The 24,956-nt window shown below is 41.6% G+C and overlaps 1 protein-coding gene across 3 annotated transcripts in view; it reads left to right on the forward strand.

Annotated features, from left to right (window-relative positions):
* The window catches only part of FOXO3 (forkhead box O3), a 116,872-nt gene extending 92,209 nt beyond the window's left edge, over window positions 1–24,663 (forward strand). The window contains exons 2-4 of one of the 3 annotated variants that reach the window (XR_014005983.1): window positions 6,980–8,419; window positions 9,176–9,260; window positions 18,984–24,663. Coding sequence is in view for 2 of the 3 variants with exons in the window: in XM_081186595.1 (XP_081042721.1) it covers window positions 6,980–8,383 (1,404 nt within the window). In the remaining variant the exon portion in view is untranslated. The remainder of the gene's footprint in view (window positions 1–6,979; window positions 8,420–9,175; window positions 9,261–18,983) is intronic. The other 2 variants (XM_081186595.1, XM_081186596.1) reach the window with 2 other exon arrangements.
* The last annotated feature ends 293 nt before the right edge of the window (window positions 24,664–24,956 follow it).

A 24,956-nucleotide genomic window follows, 5' to 3' on the forward strand; every position in this document is an offset into this window, starting at 1 on the left:
ACCATTACTACTTAAGCAAAACTACTCTAGTAGTAGTAGTAATAGAAGTAGTAGTAGTAATGTATATACACTGCTTAACGCCCAGATGACTTCTTAAAGAGTTCACAAAATATAAAAAACCAATTGCATAACATTGTAGAAATATACCATAATTGAAGTGCACAATTATTAAAATACACAATAAAATAATCCCATTAAAGCAGCACACCAATTCAAACCACAATTAAAACAGGAGATTCAGGTCCAGCGATCATGGGAATCCCTGTGTAAACAGGTACGTCTTCAAACAGTAGACTCCATTTAAAAGATGGTCAAAACTGACAATCTGATAAAGGACACACACACAAATCAGATCTCATGATGCTCAGTGTGCTAAACTATTCATTTCCATGCTGCCCCTTTTAAAGTGAGCATTGAAACACCTTTTATAATGTTCAGTTTTCTGCTCTTGGTGTTCAGAACAGATTCTCCTGGGGTTATTTTGATGAGGTACTTTAAATAGTTGGTCATATGAAAAGCACATGGAGGCTATTTGAAATAACCTCCACATGGCTGCTATTCCCAGCAACAGCTATTATATGTAGAGGATTGCCCCATTATGAAGAGAATCGCCACACGACCACCAAGCATTCCTGGGCGACAGCATAGAGACATTCCTGGCAGTGAAAATGATCACTGCCACATGGAGCATTTGCCATGCGTAGGCTGCTTTTCAGTTGGTTTTCATCAAATAATTTCCCAACTTGAATTGTTTATAAATATTACTAAGGACTTCAGGGAAAAGCCCCCCTCAGCTGTTGAAATGCCTGGTTGTAAGGCTTTTGGAATAACTTTGTGCAAAGGCTGGAATGCTAAGTAGAACTCACTGACTGTGATCCGAAGGGCTGGAAGTCCAAGAGGTGTGTGTGTTTGGGGTGTTCCTTTGGCAGTTAAGTACATGCAGATTTAAGATTAGGATAGACATTGTTTTCGGATTTTTCAAGCTCCCATATTACGGATGATTATTTTTGTTCTGACAGAAAAAAAAGTTATGTTTAGGTAAATTCATACAGTAAACATAATTAAACCCCCCCAAAAAAAAATTTTCACTGAGATGGAAAGCCTAATAGAGCTGAATCAGCTACTGCTGTGCAGAAATTTGAGCCAGACCTATTCCCAGAATCGTAGGGCTGAACCCTAAAATGCTTAGAATAATAATAACACAATGTCTTGGAGCACCTCAGAGAGCCTACAGTAACCTCAACTGTCTACATGCCTGTGGCGGGTGGGAGGCTAAAGTGGGCAGAGCAACAAACATAAATGAAACCTTTTGTACAGAAGGCTAATTTCTACACACAAACTCCTCTCTACCCTCCATCCAAGCAAGCATGACACATTCATGCTTGCTTCAAGGACACATTCCAGCCAGGCAAAAACTCTCAAGGAGGGTGTGAAGCAGGGCCAGTGTGGAGCCTGCAAAGAGAGGTTGTGGCTGGGTTTGTGGGGCCTTGCAAGAATCTCTAGGTTCCAGAGGTAGTGTCCAAGGAAATTTATCCCACTTTACCAGTCCTAAGGGACCTACAATGACCCCCAGTATGTTTCCGAGCACAGTTCAAAGTGTTGGTGCTGACCTTTAAAGTCCTAAACAGCTGTTGCCCTGTAAAGGAGCATCTTCACTCCCGTTGTCCAGCCCAGACAATGAGGGGTCCATATCCGAGGGCCTTCTGGCGGTTCCCTCATTGCGAGAAGTGAAGTTACAGGGAACCAGGCAGAGGGTCTTCTCAGTAGTGGCACCCACCCTGTGCAATCCCCCCCCCCATCAGATCTCAAGGAGATAAATACACAACTCTGAAGGCAGCCCTGTATAGTTTTTAATGTTTGATGCTTTATTATGTTTTATATCGGTTGGAAGCTGCCCAGAGTGGCTGGGGCAAGCCTGTTGTTGTTGTTGTTGTTGTTGTTGTTGTTGTTGTTGTTGTTGTTGTTGCTGCTGCTGCTGCTGCTGCTGCTGCTGTCGTCGTTGTTACAAAATCCAATGAGGCATATTCAATGGAGAGATAGAGACTCTATTTGTCGCATGTGCCCCCATTTTGTTCCGCTGAATGTGGAACAGAGAGGCCTGGGCTGAAATCTCTCATTAGCTATGAAGATGAGTCAGTGACCTTGGCTCAATTGCTGTCACTCAGCTTAACCTACTTCACAGATTTCTGGTTAGAATAAAGTGGGATAAACCTTTATGTATGCCATTCAGAGATGCTCTAAAGAAAGGCTGGGATACAAATGAAATAAATAAATACTAAGCACTGTCTAGCCCTGACCCATAGCTTGAAAATAAAGCACCTTTTTTCCCTTGAGCCCAGTGAATTCTGTGGGAAGCCCTCATGCCACAGAGTGAACAAATGTAAGCAATCATTAAGCTTGGGGAACAATTTTCTGGAAGCAGGATATAAATAAATATTGCCCCTTCCCTGAATTATTTTACTCAGTAGTAAAGTTTATACCCTGTTCCACATTGCTTTAGAATAGTAGAACAGCCTCCTTAGAGAATATTACCAGCATTTGTAGGCTAGTCAGACGGTGCTGCTGACTTGTAATTCATTGCTTCTAAATGACCCTGTTGCGAAAATAAACTCTTGCTTTAATCTGCAAAAGGTCACACTTGTAGCTGGGTGTAGCTTTATACATTAGCGTTTCCTTTCTCTGCTATGCCCAATGAGCTGGTAAAAGAATGTGAACCAAATTCACAGAGCCAGTCAGTCATGTAGCAAGGATTCCAAATCTACCAGCTGTATCTCATCCTGCTAATCTGCAGGCTTATTTTTTAAAATACAGAAAGGGGGAAGACTTTTAAGAGTTAAATCACACAACCCTTTTTATTTTTAAAGCAAGTGGATTCCTTGTTGCGTTGTTGGGAATGATAAATTGATACCACATGTTGATCCCAGACAAAAAAGCCTCTGTATTCCAGTAGGTGCTTGCAGCTGGTGTCTGAATTAATGGGCAAGCTCCATAAGGTAAACACGGTATGGAAGAGACTGAAACAGACACGAGCTAGGAGGAGTGGGGAAATTCTTGCAGAAGGGGATCTGCCAATTTTCCTTGACCAAAGAAGAAGGTGGAAAGCATGAAACACATTCAAATAGCATACTGAAGTAGGAAGGCCAGTTTAGTGGTCCTGGTCAAGCTAATGAAACAATATAAACTGCTCTGAGAACATCCTCCAGGGCCCATAGAAAACTATGAGGAATACTGAGGTGGCCAAGTCCACTCTGGGATGTTAGGGGTCGATTTGAACTCAGAATGCCTTGTCGAAAATACTGACCTCTCAACCATATTGGCTCTCCTATTTGTGAATATGAGAATTGTGAAGAAAAAGTCCACAATTGTTAGAATTATGTTTTTAAGAAAAGAAAGACATATTCTCCTAAATTCAGAGATTCTTCTATGCATGTGGGAGTTTCAGTGCATACATATGTAGAAACACTATGCGCCCATCAGAGTACATTCACAAGGCTCTGGGTTTTGTTTATTTATTTATTTATTTAAAATCATTAAATTTATATACCACCCTTCTTCTAAGGCTCACCGAGGTATTGCAGTCCTGAGCCCTTTAAGCAGGGTTCCTCAAACTTTTTAAACAGGGGCCAGCTCACTGTCCCTAAGACACTGTTGGGGGCCAGACTATAGTTTGAAAAAAATATGGACGAATTCCTATTCACACTGCACATATTTTATTAGTGGTGCACAAAGAACAGGAAAAAACAATACAATATTTAAAATGAAGAACGATCTTAATCAACATAAACTTATAAGTATTTCAACGGGAAGTATTGGGCCTGCTTTTGGCTAATGAGAGATGGTCAAGATCCGGTTCCATATTTGTCACTCCTAGTCATAGCAAGTGATGCAAGTGTTCATCAGTTAATCTGGATCTGGTTGGAGATTTCAGGTGTTTCATTTGGGAAAAAGTCTGTTCACAGACATAAGTGGTGCCAAAGATGGTTGCAATTTTGAGTGCATGGTTCCTGAGATTAAGATATGTCTCAGAGGGGAGAGATGCATAGAAATTAGTGAGGCTGCTTGATTTGAATGTGTCTTTCAGAGAGTCACAGTTCTGTAGTTCGGCCAATTCCATTTGGTAAATCGGATCAACAATTTCAGTGTCAACAGAAAATGGGTTCCGGACAAGCTGTACGTACTGTTCATGGTGATGAAGCTCTTTAAATCTAATTTGGAACTCCTTTTGCAACATCTCTAGTAAATCCACACATGTTTTGTTTGGGAATGTAACTGCTGGTTTTTCCACCAACAGGTGGGGGGAGGTGGCAGAAGTTTCCTCCTCCACTTGTTTAATGAGGAGGTCTAATTTTACTTGAAATGCTTTTACATGTGAATGCATATCACAGATGAGCTTCCCCTTTCCTTGAAGTTGAACATTGAAACTGTTGAGTAGCTGTGTTACATCTGTCAGAAAGGCAAGGTGCCATTTCCATTCTGCCAAGGCTGCCGCATGGGACCCGTGCGCATGTTAAGGAGGCAACCGGCCGACGAGGCGCTGCTCCGGTGAGCATGGAGCTGGCCAGAGGGGAAGGGAGGAGGGGAAGGGCTGGCGTGGAAGGGGTTCCTTCACCGCCACCCTGCCCTCCGGTGGCTTAAAGGGGCAGGGCACCGTTATCCAGCAGCCAGCACCAGCAGTAACAACTGCATTACCAGGGCTTTGTTACACGCACACACTTTTATCTCAGGGTTCTTCCCTCCCAGCCGCTTCCGAGCCTTGCCAAGTGGGGTGGGGTCTGGAGCGATCCGCCGCGCAGGCAGGCCGGGTTCAGGACCCTGGCGGCCAGATCTGGCCCGCAGAGCGTAGTTTGAGGACCCCTGCCCTTAAGGCTTTTTGAGTCAAAACTAGCACTTTGAACTGGACCTGGAAACTAATTGGCAGCCAATGCAGTTGGGCCAGGATTTACATGATATGCTCAAACTGCCTTGCCCCACTGAGCAACCTGGCTGCTGAATTGAGCACCAACTGAAGTTTCCAAACTGTCTTAAGAGGCTGCCCTATGTATAATGCATTGCAGTAATCTTAACCCAGAGGGTGCCAGAGCAAATGGATTGTGGATCAAAGCCGTTATCTAGCAAAGTGAAAAGAACATGCCCAGGAACCTTAAAAAAAATTATTGGAGCCGTGCATCTTTGCTTACACAGAAAGAATAGTGGCTAGCATAACTTTTTGTTTTCTTAAAGTGATACTCCAATATATGCCTACTGTGTATAGATGCAGGAAGAACTTGGGTCTGGCTTTTTCCTTTAATTGACCTGGCCTCAGACAAAACAGTTTTTTTTAAAGTGCTTACTATTGAATTAAAAAAGCATGTGGACCAGATTTCTTGTATACCCAGATGTCTTCCATTTACTTAATGTCATCCATCCCATTTATGTCAGTGGTAGCGATGCCAATGTGAATCATTCACTTTATCCCTGTGGTACATAAAAAAACAGTTATTTATGCATATAAAAAACTGTATTTTGTGAGCTCTTGATGCCTTTTGTTTTCAAAATATGCTGGCAAAAGATGTTTATTTGTCTTTCAAACCTAGATACAACCAATATTTGCCCATATTTCAAAAAGAACTTGTTAATCTCCCCATTTAAGCATTCAACATCACAGAGGGATTTTACCAAATTTTATAACTTTAATTAAAAGTGCTACTCTAGGCTATACTTTTAAGTATAGACTCTACAGGTATTTTGCTCAGTTCAGCTATTGTAAACTTGAGGCACTTCTCAGTGGAGGTGGTGGAATGGCTTTTCAACTCTTGGTTCATTTTCTCTTGCGTTGAGTCTATCCACCCTAACAAATGTCCCAAATGGCATAGAAATTTCTGGGCAATGGGTATGTTTTCCCTTTTAGTTGAGGCAGTTATAGTCATATCAATGGGGCTTTCACTTCCTAAATTTTTCACTGAAAGCTTGTCAACATGTTGGAACTTTTTACAGGTTGACTAGTTCTTTATAACGTAACAGTTGGCTGTGCTGTTGTATATAATGGCAAGCATTCTTTGGAAAATTATGAGGCTTTTCTGGGCACCAGAGTATTAGGCCAGTTTCTTCTTTCAGATGTCACTAAAGGAGTGTCACTAAAGGAAAAGAGGAGGAAATAAATAATGAATCCATAAACTGCAGAATGAGTAACTATAGCTAGTGCTATTTGCAGGAGGCCATTAGGTTAAAACATGTCAAACATGTTTTACATCCTGATCATGAAGACCTTGATTTGGACATAAGCTTGTTACAAAACTGGTTTTTGAATACATGTGCTTGGGATCACAGTGTATCTTTACTAACTATCTTGGCTTCTAGCAATGTACTGATGCATCAGCTTACTAAAATAAACATACGATTATCTCAGTAAAGTTTTTCAATGGGAGGTTTTATTTAATGAAGGAAAGCAGGTTCTCCTTCATTAATGAACCCACAGAATCTGAGGGGAGGGCCAGGTCAAAAAGTCATATTAAAGTTGTTCAAAAATTCACATTGAAACATGCAAACCAACAATGGCATCAGTTCTAAATACACTTTTCCCGGGAACATCTCTGATCCAAAGAATCATGATAACCCTGCAGCAGGTCTAGCTAACCTGTGACCCTCCAGATGTCGTTGGACTACAACTCCCAGCAGCCTCAACCAGCATGGTCACTCCAGATGCCAGCATCCCTGACCACTGGCCATGCTGGGTGGGGCTGATAGGAGTTGTAGTCCAACAACATCTGGAGGGTCACAGGTCAGCCAGCCCTGCTCTTTAGGAATGGACCACATTAATTCAGTGTTCCTAAGCACACTGTTAGCAGTAAGTAAATGCTGATAGTAGATGTAGTAGTAGAATTAGTAATTTTTCTTATTATTTTCCATGTTATTTTTAGATTGTTGAGATGGACAAAGGAAATTTGCCCCTATTCTAAATTTCCTTGTTTTTTGTTTGTTTTGTTTTTTGTGGCTCTTGCAGAACTCGATCAGGCACAACTTGTCTCTTCATAGTCGATTCATCAGGGTACAGAATGAAGGAACTGGGAAAAGTTCGTGGTGGATGATCAACCCTGACGGTGGGAAAGGTGGGAAAGCACCACGGAGACGTGCTGTTTCGATGGATAACAGCAACAAGTACACCAAGAGCCGAGGACGAGCAGCTAAGAAGAAGGCAGCACTGCAAGCTGCACAGGAAACAAGCGAAGACAGCCCCTCCCAGCTCTCCAAGTGGCCAGGTAGCCCAACCTCACGCAGCAGCGATGAGCTAGACGCCTGGACAGATTTCCGGTCTCGTACAAATTCAAATGCCAGTACAATAAGTGGCCGCTTGTCACCAATACTGGCCAGCACTGAGCTAGATGAGGTTCAGGATGATGATGCTCCACTTTCCCCTATGCTGTATAGTAGTCCACCCAGCATGTCTCCCTCAGTAAATAAACCTGGCAATGTTGAGCTGCCAAGGTTGACTGATATGGCGGGCACCATGAACTTGAACGATGGTCTGACAGACAATCTTATGGATGATCTTTTGGACAATATAACCCTCCCCTCTTCCCAGCAGTCGCCCACAGGGGGACTCATGCAAAGAAGCTCAAGTTTTCCATACGGCTCCAAAGGTTCAGGTCTTGGTTCTCCATCGAATAGTTTCAACAACGCTGTGTTTGGACCATCATCTCTGAATTCCCTCCGTCAGTCTCCCATGCAAACCATCCAAGAGAACAAGCAAGCTACATTTTCTTCCATTTCGCATTACAATAACCAAACACTGCAGGATCTGCTGGCTTCGGATTCGCATAGCCACAGCGATGTCATGATGACCCAGTCCGATCCACTCATGTCACAAGCTAGCACAGCTGTGTCTGCCCATAACGTACGCAGGAATATTATGCTCCGGAATGATCCCATGATGTCGTTTGCTGCCCAGCCAAGCCAGGGGAGTTTGGTCAACCAGAATCTGCTCCACCACCAGCACCAGTCCCAGAATTCCTCTCTCGGTGGCAGTCGTGCCTTGTCGAATTCCGTCGGTACTATGGGCTTAAGTGACACAAGCAACGTTGGGTCGACAAAACACCAGCAACAGTCACCTGCCAACCAGTCTATGCAATCGCTTTCTGACTCACTCTCAGGCTCTTCTTTGTACTCCAGCAGCGTGAGCCTTCCAGTCATGGGGCATGATAAATTCCCCAGTGATTTGGACCTGGATATTTTCAACGGGAGCTTGGAATGTGATATGGAGTCCATTATCCGCAGCGAACTCATGGATGCAGATGGGTTGGATTTTAACTTTGATTCCCTCATCTCAGCCCAGAATGTTGTCACTCTGAATGTGGGAAACTTCACTGGTGCTAAGCAAGCTTCGTCACAGAGTTGGGTTCCAGGCTGAAGGATTTATGCAAAGAGGGGGAAATGGGCAAAGCAGGTTAGCGATGTTTAGTCCGTTGTCATTTATTAGATCTCACTAGGCGGTGCCCTTACCATATGCACATATGGTTTATGTAAAATACAGCCTTTTACAACAAACTCCATAAACCAAAGTGGGGTGCTGATGAGTAGGTAGCAATGCTATGTATTCCAATTATGTGCTTATCATAGCTGTGACTAAGAGCTGGTTCAGGATTACTCTCCTACAAAGTGATCACTATAGGGACATCTTATTAACAGATGTACAGTGATATTCTTCTTCTACACATGATCAGCTCCCAAGTGTATGATGCTGCTGGTGGGGACCATAGTCTGTTGAGAGAGGATTTTGACACAGAGGCATTTTGAACCTCTGAACCTATAGTTCCTCTCATATAGCTCATAATGACAATGTAGCAATACATCCTCAGATAGTAAAACTATTCTGTTTAGTGATGGTTTGATACATGTTGTATCTGCTGTCCATGATATTCTCTCCATCACCACCCCCCGCCCCGTTCCGCTCCCACCAGAATAACTGTACCACATAGAGTTGTGTGAATTGGCACACAAGTTACTTTCTTATATGTTTTGTTTTTCTCACGTCGGTTTGCCCTGAATTGCACATGGTGAGAAAAATGAATGGTATTATCAACAAAACAGGCAATAGAGAAAGTAATGTGGATGATAGTTAATGATCAAATAATTAAAGGCCTAAATTTTTCAGGATGATGAACAGCAACAATCTCATGGTAGCTTGTTTGTGTTGTTGCAGATCTGCTTCCACATTCTCTCATGTCACCTGTAGCACAACAGAGAAATTCTGAACAATTGACACTTGAAAGCCACAACAGAAGATAGTACAAGGGAGTGAAGCAGCTTTTTGAGAATTTATGTGTGTTAAAATAATCTCCCTCAAAGGCATTTACTGCTCACAAAATAAAAAAATATATGAGTATCCTGTGAAAGCGACATCCATTGTGTCCAATGTAACTCTATTTAGTCTGAAATAATAGAGAATGTTTTTCAGAAAGAGATACCTTCGAAAACAGGACCTTTGAGGGCTAAAGTAGATATCACGTTGAAGGCTGATAATTAGGATCTCCCACAGTTTTGATAAAGAAAATTGAAAGCAGGACCCTGAATTGGATCAGGGCCTTGACCACAGGAGAAAAATAATCCTTCCCTCTGTGCCATTTCCCCAAATAAAACCATACACATTCCCTCCATTGGGTCCTTTGGTACATCCAGAAGGCTTGGGGAGAGGTAGAGTCTTATATTATTTGCATTGGATTTGGGGAAGTTATTCTCGGCAAGGCGTCTCTTCCACTGCTCTGAAGAGACTCTCACTGTGTATTACCTTCTGCACATGCAGCACAAACGAGAGTTTGGGGGAGGTGATCTATATACTGTTGGGCATCCAGCTCAGCGGAGGCCTGAGGACACTTGCCTCTGGCAAGCAGGTGAGTGGATCTGTGGATGCCTGGCATAATGCAACGTAATATAATGTAATACAATAATGGGCCATCAGTTGAGATTTTTCTGTCTGCTTTTTAAAGGCCATTATGCTATTCATGTGATTCAGCAAGGATAATTGGAAACTAGCTGTTCCTACAGATGCCAAAATTATGGGATACCACACTCTCACAAGATGACAGCATTGCTTGGTATTTTTAGAACACACAGAGCAGCATCAGGTGGACTTCCTGGCACATTGCTTCTTGTATCAATAGTGTTAGGAAGTGCAGAGAGTGACTTTTTTCCAGTTGCTTTTTCTTCTTTCTATGAATCAATGTTTCCGTGAGCACTACATTCTGTTTAGCTTTAGATCCCGAATTCCTCTTACCCAGTATGCTTGGAATCTGCAAGGTTTTTTATGATTTGCCTTTTTATAGCAATCAGGGTTGCTTTCTTGAATCCTGCAGGTCTATTTAAAAAAAGGCATAGTCTAACATAAAATAAACCCAGACTGGGGTGGTCATGCTTTCACCTGGAGATCTTTCATTGTTTCCATGCACTGAATGTGAACTCTGTGCCTGCTGCCCATTCCTCCATAGACAATTGGACTCTATCCAAGAATGGATGGGTCAGGTTTGGTGAAGGAACATGTTAGGAAACACAGCAACTTGTATTTAGCATATTGATAGCCTCTCTGGGTGAGGACCCTAAACCAGATTGCTTTCTTAAAATGAGTGTTTTGTGAAATTTCAGTTCTAATAGGAGATGATGTATGGGTAGGGATTGAGTTTGAAGTATTTGGATCGTTAAGCATCAAAAGGATAGAAAACAAAGTGCTGGCTTGTCTATGGTTTTCATTGGTCAATAAGGTAATGAGAAAGTACTTGCCTATGGACCAAAATATTCTAGCCTTGGCATAAGTGAACTTTTAATTTCACAAATTAAGACACGCATTGTCCCAGCAAAATGTGATCTGTGGTTTGTTTGTGGTAAGATCCATTATTAAAGGGTCTAGATCACTGGAATAATCTTCCACTTATTACAGTATGTAGGCCTTTCCCCTTTTTATGAGCCATTGTCATCAATCTTATTCTGATTTCCATTTGATCTTCCTGTCCTCAAAAGTAAGGACTGGAAGCTGAATAATCTTTTAATTTAGAAATAGCTGGAGATGTTCAGTTATTATTTCCTTGGCTTAGGGAGGCTCACTATGAAATTTGCCACTCAGTATTATAGACTATGCTACGAACTCGGACTGATATCAGCTATAGATTGGGGTTAATGTTCCATAATGGCAGCACATCAATTGGAAAATTACTTCAGGTTAACTCTTGCCTTGTAGAGATGAGATGAATTCAGTTTCCAAAAAGGGGAAATGTCTTTCCCAAGGGATTTGGGTTGAGGGGTGGAAAGGAGAAGGTTGGTCTATATACTTGATTTTAAGTTGAATTCTGCTGCCGTTGCCTTCCTCCTCCATCTCTTTGCTTGTTTTAAAAATCCCATTTTCCCAATCTTCATGGTAAAGTAATCTAACTAAAGGAGGAGTGAAGGCATTTGATTTATGGGAATACCTTCTATTACACTCTCCTTTTTGAGCTGTGTATTGTTGTTAGCAATCTTAGATATTTTTTGCTTTTGCTGTGACACATCACCACAGTGTTGACTCCTTCTGAATGGTTTGTCTTGGCTTCCTGACCCATTGTATTTATATAACAACATTAGAAAATGAGAATGCTCCACTGCAGGAAAGGTTGTTTTAATCATAATAAAGTTGCTCACTTTCACAGTATAACTGAGGAAGAGCAATAGTCCTGTGAGTACACGTCACGGAAAGGATATTTTCTGTTTCCTGTGGAGTGACAAATTAGAATGCATTAAAGCTAATTCTGTAGGCTATTACTGAGATTATTTTTGCATTAGGTATAGTGATGCCAAGTGAAATGCTCTTGGCTGCAAAGAAGCTCTAAGGCAGGCATGGCCAAACTTGGCCCTCCAGCTGTTTTGGGACTACAACTCCCATCATCCCTAGCTAGCAGGACCAGTGGTCAGGGATGATGGGAATAGGAGTCCCAAAAGAGCTGGAGGGCCAAGTTTGGCCACGCTTGCTCTAAGGGATTTCCCCAACTTTGTATCTCTTATCAAGCACTTAGTGTTTAAATATGTATCCTCTCCACAGGCCAATAGGCAATCCATTTAAACTGGGCTACTAGGATTTTCCCTTCAATCTTTAATATCCATCTTTTCTGTGTTATAAATTTGGGTAGTTGTGCACATTAGTTTGCCATCATCATTCATCTTCACAACATCTGTATAAAGGACATCGATCATGTTCCCAAATTATTGTGGATAGGAAACGAAAGCTGGGAGAGATTGACTTGCCCGAGGGCACCTAGTAAATCTACGACAATGTTGGAATATGAACCCGTACGGGGTTCACACTACATTTAATCAGGCCACATTGAATTATAGTGGTACCTCAGTTTACGAACTTAATCCATTCCGGAAGTCTGTTCTTAAACCGAAACCATTCTTAAACCGAGGTGCACTTTCCCTAATGAGGCCTCCCGCCGCCGGTGCCCTTACACCATTCGGATTCCATTCGTAGACTGATGTAAAGTTCGCAAACCGGGCCACTACTTCCGGTTTTGCGGAGTTCGTAAACCGTAAACAGGGCTGTTCTTAAACCGAGGTACCACTGTATACCTAAATATGTAAAATATTATTGGAAAATAGATTGTCCTGAATAGGCACCAATTTTTTAAAAAAATTATATCCGAGCCAGAAGAGAGCCATATTGGCTTTGAAAATAATTTGTTGGAACCTGAGTTGTGCAGAAAGGAACAAACTGGATGATCCCACAGGCAGTAGAAAGAAGGTAATTTTTGCTGATACTCCCCCCCAGCCTCCTATGCCCCCCAATATCTGCTCTGGGGGGTTAGAGGAGTGTTCCCCCCACCAAGGGAATGAGTGAATGAGTTCTTCTTTTAATGCAGGGATAACTAGATCCAACTATCTTACCTTCAGGTCACCAGACATAAATATTGCTGTTTTACCTTAACTTGAAAATTCCTTGTAAGCCTTGGGAGTAATTTGTAACAGGTTGTCACCCAAAGCATTGTTTTATTTCTGTGCTTGTTTAAAAGCATCCTATCAGCTGATGGCAACTCAGATGTTAAAATCCAATTCATGATTCAGACACATCTGTGATCTACAAAGAATAAAGCTGAAATAATTTTTCATGGGTAACGGTACTGTATTAAGTAGGGCTGCTCTGGAGTAGCAGTTAGCAACAATATTATACCTATACAGCACAATCCATGATTTATATATACTTAGATGTATGAAGGCCTGGGAAAAGATGGGGGCATTAACACACACAATTTGCTGGGTTTTTCAGGGCGTTGGCATCTCTAGATAAGCCAGCTTAAATCATTTTTGGATCACACAGTGATCATTGTACTTCATTCATTGCTTCACTCCACACATCAATATTCTCCTTTTTCTAAATGTTTATATTGGATGGAATGTTATGGCTTCCCTGTTGATTAGCTCAAGTTCAGGTTCACCAGTGACACATTTACTGTACCTTGCACTTGGGGAAACGTCAGTGCGTCACCTTTCCCATTCTGGAGAAATTTCCAGCACAGCATAATTAACACCTGTGGGAACCCAATGGGTTCAGTAATCTGCATTAGGTAATACTTATGGGCTTCTCTCTTCCCACTTCAGCTGAGGTCAGAGCTTGGGGAATTCAATTCTAAGCTAACAGTGGTGGAATGAGGTTAGACAGTAGCAAATAAAAAGACTTTTCAGTCCAAGCAATATAAAGGTGGAATAACCAGAAAAGTTATTTTAGGGCAGGGGTCTGCAACCTTTAAGACAAAAAGAGCCACTTGGACCCGTTTCCGAAGAAAAAAAACCTGGGAGCCGCAAAACCACTGCGACATTTAAAACAAATATAACACTGCATATATTGTTTCTTACCTTAATGTCCGATCTGACAGCGGGCGGGAAGGTGACGTCAGGACGGTGCGTGACTAATGCACGCCCCGCCCCCATGCGACGTCACAGCCAGTACAGCACCCGCCACAGTGGGGAGTGTCGGGGCGCACAATGCGCCTCCTCCCCTCGCTAGTATCCGCCCCGGAGCCGCGGCAAAGGTGTAAAAGACCCACATGCGGTTCCGGAGCCGCGGGTTGCAGACCCCTGTTTTAGGGCAAAGCAGACTGGGCTGGAAGGGGGGGTGTGCCACAGTTTGCTATCCACTTCCGTACTTTTTTTGCCTTTGATGGAAAGTTAACTTGATTATAATAGTTATTTGTTTATTATTATTATTTTAAATCAACAAAGTTGTCACCTAGCAACATAAAGTGCCGCTAATTATAAAGTTCGTTATAAAGCACCAGAAAACACTCTGCAAGCCAGTTGATAAGACCTCAGGCCAAGTGCTGTGGACTGGCCTTGTGAATCAGCCTTTAACCTATACTGATTGACAAAAGTATATTTCTTTTCAAATGAGTCCCTATTTATCCTGTTCATCAACAACCCTTATCTGTTTTACTTTATTTTATTTTAATTTTTTTAAAAAAATTTTTATTGGTTTTTCACATTTTATAAAGACATAACGCACACGAAAAAGACAAAGACAAAAACATGTATAATTTCAAAGATCTTACTTTCTTAACCTTGTTCCTTGACTTCCCCCCACCCCCCTTCATGCATCCCAATTCCCATAATTATGTCCGCAAGTTATTATTTCTCCTCCTTACCATATTAATGTTACATCTTTTATGAAAAATTAAGTTCTTTCCTAAGTTGGACTCAAATTCCCTTCCATCGATTTCCCATTTTATATTATCTGTTTTACTTTACAAAGTGTTGCAGTGGAGAAAATCTAAACACTAGTTCTTATTACCATTGCCAGGTCTTTTGAGATTCTTAAACTGAGAGACCAGAAAAAAGAGCTTTGGAGATAAGCAGGTGGTGCCTAGGCAGTGGAGGAGGAACCCTGTTGAGGTATGAGTGGAGCCTTATGCCTCCTTGGGGGAGGCAGGGAGCAGAGCCTGGAAGCAGAAGAAGGACATAGCTCAGATGACGATCATCTGCAGCAGAACGTCCCTATTTCAATTCCCAATATCTCTAAGTAGGACTTGTGAAGACCACTGTTGGGAATCTGGGAGAGCCATGGTCAGTCTGTTTAAACATTGCTGAGCCAGATGGACCAATGGTCTGGTTCTGAATAAGACACCTTGCTGGGACAGGAGTAGAAACTGATAGAGTTTGCTCATCTTAAGATCCAAGCCAATGCTTTTCAATGGAATCCATTCCCCATCCAGCTGCCAGTCATGAATGCAATTTGAATTCTCTCCCTCATAAAAGAGGGAAGGTTTGCTCAGTGGTGGAGCATGCAAATTTTCATGCAGAAGATCCTAGTTCAATCCTTGGCATCTCCAGCAAGTAACTGACTGAGACTCTAAGGAGCTTCTCTGCCAGCCAGAGTAGATAATCCTGGGTGAAATTGTCAGCCCCCTGACAATTGGCAGAGGAACGTGTGAACTAACCCCACTGAACAGCAGTATGAAATTATACAAAGCAGCTGTCTGCGGTACAGTGGTGCCTCGCAAGACGAAATTAATTTGTTCCGCGAGTTTTTTCGTCTAGCGAATTTTTCGTCTTGCGAAGCACGAAATCCCATAGGAATGCATTGAAATTCAATTAATGCGTTCCTATGGTCATAAAAGGCCAAACAAAGCCAAATTTGGTACAACAAGAGTTTATTAAGTGCTCTTTAAAGTCACACATAGTGTAAAGAGCATTTCAAAAATTGAAGGAACAATAAATTAAGTTTCTAAACATGACAGAAAAACATTTAAAAATCAACAAAGTGTACAGTACATTTTCTAAGACTCTGGGGGACAACTCGAAGAAGGTTCCTCTTCCACTCTTTGCTTCTTGCTGAAGAACCCCCTCCTCAACTGTTCCCCCAGCCACCCACCACACAGAAATTCAAATCCAGAATTTTTTTAAAAAAACAGCAGAGTGGCCCAATGGTCACAGAAAATTATAAAAATGCAGAAAAAAACACACAAGCTTCCAGATTCTTGCCACCCCCTCCTCAACTGTTCCCCCAGCCACCCACCACACAGAAATTCAAATCCAGAATTTTTTTAAAAAAACAGCAGAGTGGCCCAATAGTCACAGAAAATCATAAAAATGCAGAAAAAACACACACAAGCTTCCAGATTCTTGCAAACCCCTCCCCAACACCAAGTTCTTGAATTCCAAACACCCCAACCCAAAATCCAAACCCTCCCAAAAAAGTATTAAAAGTTTAAAAGAAGTTTTGGAAAAGCTTCAAAAATCACCAAAGTCTTCAAAAACCTCAAAAAAGGCTACCACACTGCGTTCTATGAGTTGCTCCTTGAAGTCAAGTCGCAACTGTATTAACGGTGTTAAGAAAAAGGAAACAAACTTGCAAGACGTTTTCGTTTTTCGTCTTGCGAAGCAAGCCCATAGGTAAATTCGTCTTGCGAAGCAGCTCAAAAACCGCAAAACCCTTTCGTCTAGCGAGTTTTCCATCTTGCGAGGCATTCGTCTTGCGGGGCACCACTGTATTTTATCTGCGGTTCCCCTTGATTTTGCACAAGTGCAAAATCAAGTGAAGAGAAAACCAGTTTCTCTTCATGCTGGGGCAGTTGAAAAATAAATAAATACCCCATACACCTCATTCACAGGGATCAAATTGTGAGAGAGCATTTTGCCAGTTTTCAGCAATGAGCTGAAAATTGGGGGATTGGTTTGGGGCAGGAAAAGAGAAGGCCCTGCATCTCTTTCTTTGCCTTATGATGTGTGGTATGACAAGCGACAGCTTCTTCCCTTCCTGTTTCCCCACTTTGTCTTTGGGAAAGAGAGACGTGTACTACTTAGCTGGCCCACTAATAGGTGCATCTGTAGTAGTTGTGTTTGTTGGTTGGTTGGTTGGTTGGTTGGTTGGCTGGCTGGCTGGCTGGCTGACAGCTGCCATATCCTTCACTAAAGAAACTTCTTGGGGACAAGGAAATGGTGGTGGTTGAGTTAGCCACACCTACTTGGGCAAGTAGAACATTACTCCTCCCCCTTAGCCTATGAAGGAGGGAAGCCAGCACTTGCTACACTCTGCCCCTAGGGGGTAAAGAAAGAGACGTTCAGCCTTCTTGCCACCCCAAAAACAATTTCCTAGTTTTCTAGCCATTACCCAAGGCATTTTAGGGAGCCAGAGTCAATGAAGCAATCCAGTTCAGTTAACCAAGTAACAGGGTGAGTTCTTCCATATGTTAACAGGTTTTGACCCTTTGTTCTTGCTGTAGTTCCATCCACTGGGACAGGCCATGCTTTTTCTAAACGAGGTGGGGAACCTATTTCAGCCGGAAGGCTGCACCCCCTTGAGGGCAATTTTCCAGGAGCTGCCTGCCTGTTGATGAGAGGGGTCAGAGACAAAAATGAGTGAAGAAGCAATAGTTGTGATTCATACCTCTTTACAGTAGGCTACACTGCAGCCGTGCAAAAGCCAGAGGTTTCTATACCCTTCCACCACACACACACTGCTCTCTCTAGTTGGGCAAGCAAGAGGCATTGTCACATTCCATTCAGGCAAAAGCACTCTGGGGGGTGCAGAGCAGGACTGGTGAGGGTGCTGAGGGGAGTTCCAAGCCGCAGACAGAGAGTCCTGCAGTGGCCAGGGCCCCCAAGGCCTGAGGTTCTCCACCCCTGTACTAAGCATATCTAGCTGGGGGGGGGGGCAGAATGAGAAAGTAGACAGGGATTCCGTACGCTGATGAAATGAGAAATGTTGCACATGCTGAAATCCCTTCTTCCACACAACTTGATAACGTTGCAGGTGCCCTGTGTTCCCTTTCACCATACTTGCATCTTAAATCCACACTTTGTGGGCTTCTTGTTTCTTCTTAGCATTCCTCGTTGTTCTTGTTAGGCAGCACACAGGATGGTAATCAAAACAGTCAGCTTTTGTTCTCTTTTGTTCTGATCCAAGAGAACTTCAAATAGAGGCCAGGCAACCAAATGATATCAGTGGAATTTTGTAAATCGGGTACCAAGGATTTATTTATACCTCCTTAACGAGGTAGGAGTTGCAAGGGATTAAGCATCAAAGATTCCCCAAATAACTGGAGACTACGTGACTGATCTGCTGCCCTGGACTAAGCCACACGTGTGCATGAGCCCTAGAAGAATTAGCAGTTGTGTTCACATACTCCGTTGCTCAGGTTGCATTACGAGATTCAAAGGCTGGCTGAGTGTCAGCAAATATCCGTATACTGACCATCGAGACAGATTTACTAGGCGAGATGCCTGCTAGCCAGCCAAACACTCTGATGCCTGTGATCCTAATGTTGACTTTACAACAAATGGGGAAAAAAGTAAATGTGTTGATCTATCCAATTGCTTGTTCATAAAATGCTTGGCAGTGTCAAGATTAAGGATAAGCTAGTTTTGATTGCCGTAAAACACACAATATTTTTGTCATTCTCCAAGCTCCCCTGAACTTCCATGATAGGTGTGGGAGCAGTGCTTTCTATATAGACATTGGAACTGTGTGAAAAAGCATGATTACATTATTTTACGTAACACCCAAAGCTACTCTGTGTATGCACTCCAGAAAGATAACATAGAAAATATCTCACCTGTCTAGTGCTCTGCATGTGTTTTTGCCATCAGCAGGGATAGTACAGCATAACTGCTTTGCATGGTTCTTGATCCCCAGCATCTCCAGAACTGGGAAAGACTGAAAGGAACCCTGGAGATGCCAATCAGCACAGACAACACTGAGCTAGATACACCTGTGGTCTGAGTTGGCATAAGGTCGTTTTCTGTGTTCCTACAACCCAACATTTTGGATTTCCTTTAAGGTGGAATTGTAATGGAGTGGACTGGGGGTGGACTTGGATAAAATGCCATTCTCTGTAGTGACACACCTTTCAGGTAAAGGGATATGTAGCATAACAAATGCAGGTCTCCACAGGACAATGCTAAACTGTCTAAAAAGCCAATGTTTCCAGTTATCTGCCTCTTTTGACAGGTTGTGGACATTCACTGATGCTGTTTTGTCTTGCTTTTTTTTTCCCTTCCAGGCCCTTCATCTGACACGAGAGCTAGAGGGGGGAAAAAACTTTGCCAAATCAACTGTCAGCAAGGACAGGGATACCGTTTACAGCTTATAACCTTTGTGAACCCTGCATTATTTTCCTAACAAAACAGAGACTGTTAAAGAGCCCCGGAACCAGAGTGATGAACCGCCGTGTCTGGAATTGAACTCATTCTGAAGTATGCAAAATCTTCCTTTTATGGAATGTCCCACCACCAACTTGAGGATATGTTGCTTCAGCCACCACCCTGTTTCAGAACACACTGTGTAGCCTTTACAATAGTTTATTTGTCAATCAGTAAATGGGGTTCCAATACGTTTATGGGTTGCAGGATGCTTTCGGTTGGCTTTTATTTTTCAGGGTTTCCCCTACCCCTCTTAAGGTGTGAGTATTCTCCCTCCCCCCCCCCCGTGAAATGCTTTAAATTGTTCCTTTTCACATGCCGATTCCTCATGAATATGAAATGCAGACTAATATATGCACACTGAAAAGCCAAATGGATTTTGGCTTGAAAATACCAACAGCACTTGAATATTTCAGTCTTTATAGCACCTACCAACTATTTGAATTTGAAAGGTGGTTTATGAGGGGTTTTAATGTTTGCTTGTTATATGGTTTGGGCTTTTATTTTATTTTTTAGTTGGTTGATTCTGATTCAGAACCCTTCCCCCCCCCCACCCCCAAAAGTCTTTGCTTAAATTTAAGGGTACTCCTTTCTTTCCTTTCAATACCAAGAGGGTGCACTTTACCTCACAAAATTAGCCACCACCAAGGCTTACCAGTGTTCGAAAGCTATGAGGCGGTGTGGGGGGGAGGGGTAAATTCATAGTGTTTTATGAGTCAATAACTGGCTTGCTATTTGTCAAATCGACTCGGGCCTAGTGCGTAATCCTAGCAGTTCTGCCAAAACAGCTGCAGTGATTGTGATTGTGATTTTGGCCTGCCCAGGCAATTTAGCAACTGGCTGATCTTGAAAATGAGTAAGTGGTCTGCCCTGGTTGCCATCTTGCCAGACAATTAGTCCTTAACAGCCTAGAAGGCAGCAGCTTAATTTCAGATTAAATTTATTAATAATAGTAATAACAGCAACAACAAAGACCTAAAATAAAAAAGACTATATTGCATGAAAACGAGAGTTTTATGTATATGCATCATTCAGGACTTGGATGATTTATTACATTGGTAATTATTTTTACATCCTCTCCTTGATTATTCTTTCCTTCTTCTGAAGTGTCATCGAGTCTAGGAAGAGAAGCAGAGGGAAAGGCAGGAAGGAGAGACAGGGTGGGGGAATACATACAGATAGCTTTTCATAGGAGCGTAGACTGTAATTGGATAAATTCCACGGAAAAACAAAGTAGTTTTTATATATTTTGCTTATATGGGTTTCTTTTGTAAATTTATATGGTAATAATGACTGAAAGGTATGGTGCTGTGCAGGTCCTCTCTGTTTGATTACTTTTTATTGATACCTTTTGGGGAAGATAAGGGCAAAGAGGGAAACCCAATGGTACGATTCATTTTTTTTGGGTGGGGCGGGGCAGGAAGTGGTGTGGAGACACTTTGGGTAGGACAACATATACAGGATTTCTCCAAAGTGGTATATGAAGAACTTTTCTTGGCATAAAAAAGACATAATGCATATAAATATATAAATATATTTTATTATGTACAGAAACGGATCATTATGCATGAATGTTAGGAGAACAGGCTAGCATTTTAACCCAAAGTTTCAGTGCATGAGTTTCCACTGGCACATGAACCATGTACTTTGTGGTGTGACTCCCTTCAGCCGCCACACTTGTAGGCACCCACAAGCACCCACACACTTATACACACGCACACAGACATCTGTGGGCCCCATATTGCTCCTTCTTTTCCAGCCCTTTGAAGTAATATTGGTGAAATTACAGCTCCTTATATGATGGAAGTTTTGTTTCGTACTGTAGCCTCTTCCTCATGACTGTGCTGCGCTATTCTCTAGATGAACATGTGAACTCCATCATGCAGTTCATAAACTGAATTATGAAAACTCTGTGCTGTCGTGGTTCTAAGTAGCTCATAGAATATAAACTTTCCAGATAGTTAAAAGATTTTTATCATTTTCCAAAAAATGCAAAATAAAAAAAAATACAGGCTATTTTTTTAAGAATTAAGGTGGTATATTTATCAATGGCAGGGTCCAGTTTATCATATTTCTTTAATCAGAAATAACCAATGTGTGTGTTTGTTCTCCACATTGGAAAGGGCTTCCCCGAGAGAAAAACACTGTAAAATTGTTATCTGTTCCAGGGGCTTAAGGAAGGTGTCATTTTCTTTAGAGAGACTCAGTTACAGGTACCTATTACCAAAGCTAGTTCAGAATTTTGCTCACATGCCTTCACTGCATAGGAGTATCTGGTACATCATTAAATGTGAATTCAGCTGACAATGACATTTTGGGTTGTTTTGTTGTTTTGTTTTGTGGTGTTCCTCCCCCCCCCCCCAAGTATAGCAATGTGTTTGGTGACTAACAGTTTATTTTATTTGTAAGTTTCTGTCTTTCTTCTCAACAGGAAGTCTGTATAAAAAAACCTGGTACACAGCAAGCTTTATGGTTTCCTCATTTGACTTCTGTTGAATTTTCTTTAATATTTCAGGGAGTTCATTAGAGAAACAGGTATATTCTTTATTTTGCAAGCTCTAATATTAGTGATTAATTTACACAAAGAGTAGAAACTGTGTGTGCAATCTGTCCACAACTAAGCCTGTTTCAGTGAAAGAGAGTTAAGCACCTGCCATCATTGGGGACTTTTCAGGGGACTTGAGTAAACATGCATAGAATCAAACTACATGGCCATAATCCTAAGTACACTTATTGGAGATGACACAGCTCAATGGTTGCAATAAGCTTTCCACCCTCATTGTTAAGCTCCCATATGTGTTTATATAATGCCCAAGTGACAGGCTTCCAAGGAAGCCCAAGCACCTGGACCATACGTAGATCAGTGGTTCAGCATGTGCTTCACATGCAGAAGGTCCCAGATTCCTGGCATTTCCTTATAGGGTTGGAAAAGACTCTGTGTAAACACTACTGAACTAGATGAACCAATGGCCCGACTCTGCAAAGGCAGCTGCCTATGTTCCTCAACTTTTATACTTTATTGGGGGTATTGCTGGGAGACAATTGTGTCATCCCAAAGTATGTGTAAAGAGCATGCATCATTGAACCAAGGGAGACTTCTGAGTAAACAAAGAGCCCAAATGCAAGCTAGTTAGATTAGGGTACTGAAGCTACAGGCAACTTGCTTCTATTGACAACCGTAGGATAGCCACAGTGAACACCATCAAGCTATATTTAAGCACTTTGTAGCCTGATTCTATGCATACTTACTCAGAAGTAAGTCTCACTGATAGTACATTGCATTCTGGACTCAGTCATAGGAATGTAAATCTGAAAAGAACCCACAAAGGTCTAACAGTCAATCCATTTTTTGCCCTCCTCTATAGCTAGTCCCTGAAGCCTCTCACAATACACAACTCCAAGTATTTGACTTCTGCTCTCAACTGGAAGGCTAGTCAACAAACCCTTCTCTTCAGACATTGTCCCAACAACTATATTCTAGTTTATAAGCATAAGTAGCCTCTGTGTCTCATCTTTTATCTGGAAACTAGAATGAGCAATGATTTCTCAAGCTTGCCAGACTATGGCATTTACATGGCTCTAAAGCAGCAGTTCTCAACTTGTGGGTCCCCAGATGTTGTTGGACTACAACTCCCATCATCCCTGAGCTCTGGCCTTGCTAGCTAGGGGTGATGGGAGTTGTAGTTCAACAACATCTTGGGGACCCACAGGTTGAGAAAGGCTGCTCTAAAGGAATCCCATGTTAGGGGAAAGCATGATCTGAAAAATCCTCTAGTTAGATCCTAGACCACTTTAGAAGTAACACAAAACCATGGTTTGGTGTTATAAGTTTCAGTGAGTCTCAGGCTCTCACACTGCTACACCCTTCTTCTCTATCTGCAAGATTAAAAGCTTCCATTTTTCCTTTTGAATAAACTGCAATGTCCCATTATATTTCTAGACTCAGGAAATTGATTTTATTGACTGTGGTTAGTCAACAAACCAGAATCCAAAACAATAATTTAATCCTGGTTTGCTTAAACAAGCCACAGTTAGAATAAACCAGTTTTCAGAATTTGGATGTAGCATCATATATATCTATATCTACCCCTCTTTTTAAAACTGGCTTTTGAAAGTGGAAGCTTTCAGTAATCTTTTTCTTTTGCATGTGAAAGGGATGGGGAAGAATCCAAGCCCGCAGATCATCACAGCTCATTCTCATAGTACTCATTAAACCATGGTTTACTGTTAAACCTGAATGGGGTACTGTGCCAAAAATTCACGTATTTTCTAAATTCAGAGGCTAATATTGCTTGGAACCTTTGGCCACCAAACTACATTTTTCAAATGCAAACCTCAACCTACTTACCTTGAAGCAGTCCTGGAGCACCTGCAAGTGATTTGAACTTCCCAGCCATCCACTATCCCAATTATCCATCATCCACTACCTAAGGGTTCAATTGTGAAGATCACTTCAATCCTACAGAGCATTGAAAAGTGGTGCATTCCTGATGAGTTCACCCTTCATTTCCTTAAATGCTATGGTATATGAGCATGATTATTGGTGCACAAGCTGCAGTTGTTATATTGTGTCTATGGGCAACTTTGCAGGCATTGTTGAATTGTTCCTGGAATTATACTTATAAAATACAACAGCTAGGTAACTAGCCCTAGTCACCCTAATTTTTGGAATTATGAGTTCATTACAAATTGAAATTGTGTCCATTAAATAAGGATTTGGCATAGATGCGTAGGCAATTTCTTTAACTGTCTACTGAACAGTTCATAGGATTCTGTTTTTAGAACACTTCACATTTCTTTTTTTATTTCACTCTTGATGAAATAATTTCTGTAATAATGGGTTACCAGACTGCTGCCTATCATATCACACCGTATTCAAGAACCAAATGTTGGAATGCTGATCTCTTCGAAATGACATCATTGCTTGGCGAACAACCTTCATTCACTAGTTTCTATACATGATGTATATTGGAAATACCAGCAGATGAGGGGGACCAGATACTTTTACTTGCTATGGGGAGGGACTAGGGAGGGAAGGGGGAATGTATTGTACATTTTGGCTTCACGTGTGAAACTTTTTTTAACCAAAAAAAGTTGCATGAATGGACAAAATATGTATACAGTATCTGTAAAACTGTCTTATCTGGGTTATTTCTTTCACTGTCAGACCACATACTTTGGAAGAATATTCCATCCACTGCCTTAGTGCATGGCCATCTTTCCTAAGAGGTGCACAATTTTTACTTTTCGTACAAGCTACCTTGCAGTTTCGTTTGAAAGCCAGCACTGTTGCAAACGCAATGGAGACTTTTTGTGAAACCAAATGCTGACATGGGTGAATATACTACCTTACTACATAATGATTGGATGTCAGTTTGATTTTGAAATCTTACCCCTTTGCAAATGAAATAGCAGTGCAGAGCTTATCTCCACTTGGTGTTAGTAGATATTGCCTCATGTATTCCATTCTCAATTGTAATCTAGTTTGTAAAAGAAATTGTGACGCATGTAAATAAAGCATAATGGATCTCTATGCTCAAACATACAGACTTGGTTTTGTTTCATTAAGTTGTCTTTGTAGAAGGATCCAAATGGGTAAGGTTTTTTAAAAAATAAATCATAGGTTTTTTACATTGTATTCAGTTAAGTAACACCCCACAAAATAATAAAAAGGAAGAAAAATAATAATATCCACATAGTCTCCTTTTATCATTCATTTTACAACATAGAGAATCCCTTAATGATATTCAAAGGTCAACTATACACTTTACAATCAATGAAGTATCCCATCTATAATTATACACCTTTGATCTTACATAATTGATTGATTTTGC

Source organism: Podarcis bocagei (assembly GCF_964188305.1).
Source record: "Podarcis bocagei genome assembly, chromosome: 3".
Lineage (NCBI taxonomy): Eukaryota > Metazoa > Chordata > Lepidosauria > Squamata > Lacertidae > Podarcis > Podarcis bocagei.